Source organism: Propithecus coquereli, unplaced genomic scaffold, assembly GCF_000956105.1.
Source record: "Propithecus coquereli isolate 6110/MARCELLA unplaced genomic scaffold, Pcoq_1.0 Scaffold202, whole genome shotgun sequence".
NCBI classification, from domain to species: domain Eukaryota; kingdom Metazoa; phylum Chordata; class Mammalia; order Primates; family Indriidae; genus Propithecus; species Propithecus coquereli.
Window position 1 is genome coordinate 1,161,758 of NW_012145190.1, and position 7,537 is coordinate 1,169,294.

General features: G+C 39.3%; 1 protein-coding gene across 1 annotated transcript in view; it reads left to right on the top strand.

The window, feature by feature from the left end:
- The window catches only part of PATL1 (protein associated with topoisomerase II homolog 1 (yeast)), a 32,833-nt gene extending 26,827 nt beyond the window's left edge, over positions 1-6,006 (top strand). Inside the window, exons 16-19 of the mRNA XM_012643970.1 lie at positions 1,531-1,686; positions 3,689-3,780; positions 3,867-4,016; positions 4,346-6,006. Of these exons, the coding sequence (XP_012499424.1) occupies positions 1,531-1,686; positions 3,689-3,780; positions 3,867-4,016; positions 4,346-4,367 (420 nt within the window). The 3' untranslated portion in view covers positions 4,368-6,006. The remainder of the gene's footprint in view (positions 1-1,530; positions 1,687-3,688; positions 3,781-3,866; positions 4,017-4,345) is intronic.
- The last annotated feature ends 1,531 nt before the right edge of the window (positions 6,007-7,537 follow it).

Here is a 7,537-nt window from a genome sequence, read left to right on the forward strand (position 1 = left end):
AAAAAAAAGCCTTGTCAGACAAATGGAACCTGGGGATCTTGTCTGAATCATAATTAGAATAAATTAGCTGCTAAAAAATATTTTTGAGACAATTGGAGAAACTTGAATTTGGAGTAAATAATATTAAAAAATTGGCCAGGTGTGGTGGCTCATGCCTGTAATACTAGCACTCTGGGAGGCCGAGGTGGGAGAATTGCTTGAGCTCAGGAATTCAAGACCAGCCTGAGCAAGAGCGAGACCCCATCCCTACTAAAATAGAAAAATTAGCCAAGCACAGTGGCGTGCACCTGTAGTCCCAGCTACTCAAAGGCTGGAGCAGGAGGATCACTTGAGCCCAGGAGTTTGAGCTTGCAGTGAACTATGATAATGCCACTGCACTCTACCCAGGATGACGGAGCAAGACTCTGTCCAAAAAAAATTTATTGTTAATTTTGTCAGGTGTGATATTGTGAGAGATTTTGTTAGAGATACAAACAACTATTTTTGGATGAAATAATACAATACAAGAGGGACATAGATTTATTTAGTAAGATTGGTAAAATCTTGATAATTTGTTTTTGAGTTGGGTAGGGAGTATATGAACGTCATTATACTGTTCTTTGTACTTTTGTGTGTTTTAAAATGTTCATAATAAAAGCTTTGTTTATTTAGAGTACCACACAAAGTGTTTTACTCTCTGTTCTTGGATACCATTTAAATTAAAACCAGCCATCACTTTTTACACCATGGACATTGAGTGCCTGGAAGCACTCTTGATTTCCTTTCATAATAATATAGTTATATTATAAAGTATATAATGTAGTTATTTATATTAATAGCTATATATTTTAACTTTCCTGTCTGGGCCACATACAAAAAGAAACGAATAACTAGAAGGCTAGAATTCACCAGCCGGGGGTTCTGATTCTAGCTACTAGCTAGGTGACTCTGAACACTGAGTTTCTGATCACTTAGCTTCTCTGAAAATTGTTTAATCATTTCTCCATTTCTTCATTGAGCTATTATAAAAATAAAACAAGATACAACTGAGTCTGAAAACACTCAGTAATTCTGTAGTAACTCTGAATTTAACCTATTAGAGTGCTTCTCACGAAATTTTGAAATTGCCAATTTACCCCCATCTTTCTCACTGTACTTAAGATACCTGAGGGTCTATGTCCTGTTTATCATTTGTTTTTAGCCCACAGTGCCTGGCACATTGTAGGCATTTAAATATTTGTGGAATTAGTTAAAATACTGATGATTTTAGCATGAGTCTTGGTATGTATTTGGAAATGATTTTACACCCTTAGTTCACACAAAGTGGTGGCATTTCCAATGCAAATTGAAATGAAAAAGTTCCTAGTAGGTACCTTAGAATCCATTGTTAAGACTCTAGTCGTATCTGCTAAGTTCATCACCTCATTTTTCTTAAATCTTGCCTTAAATGGTTGAGTATATGACTGAGCATCCTTCCATCCATGCCCACTGATGGAAGGTAACCGAAGTAACCAGTTGCCAGAATGTAATGTTTTTATTTACTTTTTGTAGGTGCTGCCATGCTTATTGAGTCCCTTCTCTCTCCTCCTCTATCATCTTCCATCAGTGACTGTCACCAGCCTTCTGCAACAGCTAATGAACCTACCTCAAAGTGCAGCTGCACCAGCACCCTCCAATCCTCACCTCGCTGCTGTGCTCCAAAACAAGGTATTCTTGTCCTTTTATGTCCCTGAACTTCGTGAAGTGTTTAAATTTGAGTTACAGATAAAAATAATGGCTGCTATGGCTATGGCAACTTGTAAAACAAGGCAAGCTCCTAATAACAGGCTAGAAATAACAGTGGTGTCAACAAAATAGGACTTTATCTATCTCAAGTGAAATAAATCTAGTATAGAAAGAAGCTCCACAGTGTCATTGATGATCCAGGCTCCTTTAGTTTTTTTCCTCTGCCATTCTTAGCAGTAGCTTCCACATTCATGATCCCTCATGGTCCAAGATGGTCGTGGAATTCAAGACTTGGTTGAATGCAGGAAGAAGGGTGGATGTGGAAGGCAAAAAGGTGTGGATTAGCTGTCTATCCTTGTTATTGGAACCTTTTCCAGGAGCTCTAACCAACAACTTCTATTTAATATCAGTGGCCAGAATATAGTCACATGGCCACACCTAACTGCGGGGAAGGCTACAAAATATCTTTAAGTTCACATCATTGTCACTACAAATAAAATCAGTTCCGATAATGAGGAAGAAGGCGTATTAGGTAGGCAGTTGTCATAAGACTATAAGTAGCTGAATCTCCCATTTTATATTTTATTGGCGTTACGTTAAAAATCCAGAGATTCCTAGGGAAAGCATAATATGAAAGAAAGAACGTGAGTTTTCAAACAGACCAGGTTTCAGTCCTTGGTTGCCACTTTCTAGCTTTGTGACCCTAGACAGCTTATTTCACTTTTCTGAGCCAGTTTCCTAATCTGTAAAGTGGAGGTGTATTGTAAACTTCACAGGGTTGTCCTGATACTTAAATGAAATGTGAGCTGTGAATGATTCAGTATAATGCCAGTATATCGTAGGTACTCATTAAGGGCCATCCTATGTACAATAGAGGTAAAAAAGTAGTCTCAAGGCCTCTTTATTCCTTGCACCTGAACACCTGCCAAAGCATGACTGAAGGGCAGGACATCAGAGGCAGAAGAGGGGACAGTGCCTTGGGGAACGCAAGGTTGAGTTCTGGAGTGATCAGAGGTGTGCCTTCTTGTTATTTGGTCTCTTAGTTTTAATTTTGGTAAAGGCAGTAGTGCTTTTTTTCTGACAGTAACATGAAGGGAAATTTTATGGAAAGGCAAGGTTACCTATCCTGAATGATGTGAACTCAGAAAGGTGGGATGGAATCTCAAAATGTTGCCAGCCGTCGTGTATGATCCCTTCTAGCTATGATTCATATTTGTAAGTTAGTCCTTCTTGTCCCTATTTGTATTTTCATTTTTTGCCCCTTTAGACTGTTCTTTGCTTCTACTGTCCACTGAAGAAAACCTGTTTTTATGTATTTCAGTCTCTAAAGCATGCTGCTGAATTTCAATAATCCTGGATATGGTTAATACATCACTTTATCCTTTCTCTCTTGTTGTTTTTTAGACCACTATTAACATCTTCTTTAAGCCTTTATGTTTCCAGATAGGTGTGTCCTAAGAAAATTTTCTCTATATAACATGTATTTCCGTTACCCTGCTCTATACATTTTTCTGTAGTTCTTAACACTTTTTTTCTTAATTCAAAATATCTTACTCCATTTAATATGTTTTTAATTTTTTTCTTTGAACTTTATTTTCTGTATCAAAGTTTATCTTCATTTGACTTTCCTTTTTAATCCATTTTGGTTCTTCTAAATAGGAGAAAAGCCAAATCCCACATTATCCATGGCAAGGAAGAATCATCTTTCCACCTCAGGGTGGGAAACAGAGAGGCCAGTTGGGACACTATGACTTTCCGTTGCCATTGGCTGTGCGTGGTTGCTGCTGGGCCAAAAATAAAGCTGGGAGACGGGGGGGAGACTTTCAGCTCATGCTTGCCTGATCTTTGCCTGGTTTCACAGAAAAGTGCAGCAGCAAAGGCATTTTGATTTAGTGCTGTTCCGCATCTAATGCTAGGATCCCCTCAGCAGTGGTGAAGGGGGTTGAGATGCAGTGTTGAGTTTGATTCCCTCTTTCTTTTCCAGTTTGGCCTGTCACTGCTCCTCATCCTCCTGAGCCGTGGGGAAGACCTACAGAGTTCAGACTCTGCCACGGAATCAACACAAAATAATCAGTGGTCAGTATGGACTGTTTCTTCTCTTAAGATCTTTTAGGTAATCTTTTAATTTTTTTTCTCATATTGTTATGTTTTTTTCTTATCAGGACGGAGGTGATGTTCATGGCAACCCGAGAACTTCTACGGATTCCCCAAGCAGCCCTGGCCAAGCCAATCTCTATACCCACAAACCTAGTATCCCTCTTTTCTCGCTATGTTGACCGGCAGAAACTGAACTTGCTGGAGACAAAACTGCAGTAAGTTTGGAACAGGAGAGTTCCACATCTCACTAAAGTTGGCACTTTAGAAGTTACGATTGGGGGATGAGTGGGGGGGATAAAACTGAATTTGGTGGAAGAGATTGATATTTATTAACTATTTGTGTTTATCTACTAGATATAAAAAACTGTACTGGGTGCAACAGTGCCCTCATAGAAATTGACTACATGCTAAGGGTAAAGAAATATCTTGGGTGTTTTGTTATGAGAATGCTTAACAAGGATGTAACTTTAACACAAAAGATTACCTTCTATTTTAACTCATTTATACAAACAAGTTTCCTTTCTCTCTTTCTTTATACCCATAGGCTAGTTCAGGGGATACGATAAAAGATCTCCAAATGTGTCCTGTACCTCCTTTTGGCCGCCACCTGCACTGCTGCCATCACCAATGGAGTGTTTTTAATGAGGGAGGGAAGGTAGCTTATTCCCCAAAGCAAAGTCTTGTGGGATCGATTCCTGTTCACAGGGGTTGTCTCTAAATGCCAGATATTTCCCCACTGCTCTGTGAAATTTGGCTGGGTGATTCTTCTGCTGGTTTCTTCTTTACATTCTATGTTACAATTCTGCATGTCCTACTTTTACTCAATTTTGCATTTTCTTTGCCCTAGATACACAAATATAATCTCTCCCTCTATCCCACCACCACTATTCCAGTTCAGAGTAGATTATAGCCTGCCAAAGTATTCCTTCCCTCATCCTATTGAAGTCTTTTTTTTCATTGCCCCATATTAATATGACTATAGGAGAGCCAATCAAGTAGAAATCAAGATATAGATATGCATACACTCACTCTACCCCTATACATACATTTACGTGGCCTTCAGAGGGTCCTTAAAGAATGAGTTTTAGATTGAAAAATATTTAGTTGACTTATACCTCCTCCAGATACAAACCAGCTGATGTGTTTTTAATGAGTTTCTATTCCATTTTGTAATTATTGGGTTCTACTTGTTTTAGTATAAATACAGGGTATGCAGCACATTTAATAAAATCAGAACTCTTAATTGGCTGATGCCCAGGTCTAGACTAAGTCCTGTTTCTCCTTCCACCTGTATTTTCTTTGTTTCTGTCCATGTTAATGGAAACAGCACACGGTTACACCTTTTTCCTGCTACCACTACAGTTGTCCCCTCAAGTGCATTCAAGATCACCCAGGATGATCCTCACTTATAGCCTGCTTTGGCAGTGTCGCTTTTTGCACGCTCGCCCTGTCTTCCTGAGACTCCTTCAGTAAGCCATGCTTTACTTCTCTCTTCCCCATTTTTATTTGGTGTCATGGGTAGGAACATCCAAATGTAACCATGGAAGCTAAGTTTGGCCTGCTTTGCTCTTCAGTCTCTGCACCATGGCAGAATGCTGTCCTTGCTATTTCATCTCACCCAAGGCCCCTTCCCAGGCAGCCAGGGGCCTGGGTTTGAATGCTAGCAGGGACAGCCTGCCATGATCTTTTCCACTTACCCCTGTCCCATTCAGCAATCAACCAGGATAAAGGGTTTTGATTCCTAGTGATTACAGCCCTGAAGAAAATTAAATCTGAATTAATTTTACATGACCGTCCTGATCTACTTTCTGCTGTCCTTAACCTTTTTGAATGTAGTGAGGGGGACAGGTTATGATATTTAAAGAGAATAAACATTTTGCACATACATGTGTTGTACAACAGTAAGATCCTCTGTTATAACCAGCTGTCCTTGTTCACAGTCTCCATTTCTTCCCATTCTGTAGCCCCAGGCTCCACCAGCTGTTTCCCAGTGACATTTCCTAGCTTCCCTCTACCATTATCTACTGACGGTTTCCACTGCGCCTGTCCTACTACCTTCCCTTCATAACTGATCAAGTGAATACTTGATTATTATTTTTTCCTTACTGTGCATTATCTTTTTTGTTCAGTTCTAATTAATGAAAATAAAAGTTTCTAAATTTACATTTTTATAGGGTATTGTAAATAAAAACAAATTGTATACTTGATGAAAATGCGTGTCTGCCTTTCTACTTGCTTATTCTGAACATGATTTTTAATGTGTTTTTAGCACATTTTGATAGACTGGCAAACCTCTTGATGTTGGAGAATGGTGCGGATATTATTACCTAATGTTTTTACCTTTTTTATTTTGTTGTAAGGAAGACAGATAAATATCTTACTTTTATAGGGTAACTTTCCTATAAAAACCTATGGTGCTTTCAGTCCTCCTCTCCCTCATTTTAACTACAAAACAGAATTATTAATGTAGCGAATATACTGTAATTCATCCTTCTCTGTCCTGTTTCTCTGTAGGCACCTGTGAATCTGTCCCCTGACTTTTAAGACACTCATGTAGCCCAGTTTGGCATCTAGCTGCCCTCATGGTTAGTATTTCCTTAGCTCTGACTATATTCTATCTCAAAATTCATCTCTTCAAAGGAGATGGGAAAATAAACTTATAATAATTATTTCAGACTTGAGTATCATTTTTACTCTAAACTACTCAAGATAAACATTCAGCAAATAGGTAGAAAAAGGGAGAAAACAGTTTTAAATGTTAATGAGAAGAAGGGAGATAATTCAACATTATTGGATGCCTACTTAACATAAAGCTTATTTTTTTCCTAATGAGGGGACACACTCCTTGAAGTTAAATAGCTTGCCTGAGGTGACACAGCTAATGGGCAGTAGAGCAGAGCACTCATGCAGGATATTATTGCTGTGAGGGATAAAATTATCTTCTGGTAAAAGATCCCACCTCTTAACATGAAAGACATAAGATGTCATTAGATAACCCTGCTTTATTAGGGTGGACTGGCCCAAGGATGCCCTTACATTCCTGGAAGACTACAAATGTCAGAAGTGAGGAAGATCTTAGAGATCATGTCATCCAGTCCTTACATTTAAGATTCAAGGAAGCCAAAGCTCTGTGAAAGCACTGACTTGCCCAAGGTCCCACCACTGGTTAGTGGTAAAGCCAAGAAAGGAGCTCAGATGTATGCTTTCTGCTGCTCTTTAGACTATAGTTCACCGCAGTTTGAGAAATACTGGCCCTGGTCCAGAAAATTTAAATACTACGTGTTTCATAAGAATAAGACTAAGAAGTGTGTCTACTCTTATGAATATAACAATAGCTTATATTAATAGTAACAATACCAGCTGATTTTTGAGTCATATAGTATGTACCTGATAACTGTTCTAGATGCTTTAAAAGTCATTTTTAAGGCCGGGCGCGGTGGCTCACGCCTGTAATCCTAGCACTCTGGGAGGCCGAGGCGGGCGGATTGTTTGAGCTCAGGAGTTCGAAACCAGCCTGAGCAAGAGCGAGACCCCATCTCTACTAAAAAATAGAAAAGAGATTAATCGGCCAACTAAAAATATATAGAAAAAATTAGCCGGGCATGGTGGCGCATGCCTGTAGTCCCAGCTACTCGGGAGGCTGAGGCAGAAGGATCCCTTGAGCCCAGGAGTGTGAGGTTGCTGTGAGCTAGGCTGACGCCATGACACTCACTCTAGCCCAGGCAAAAGAGTGAGA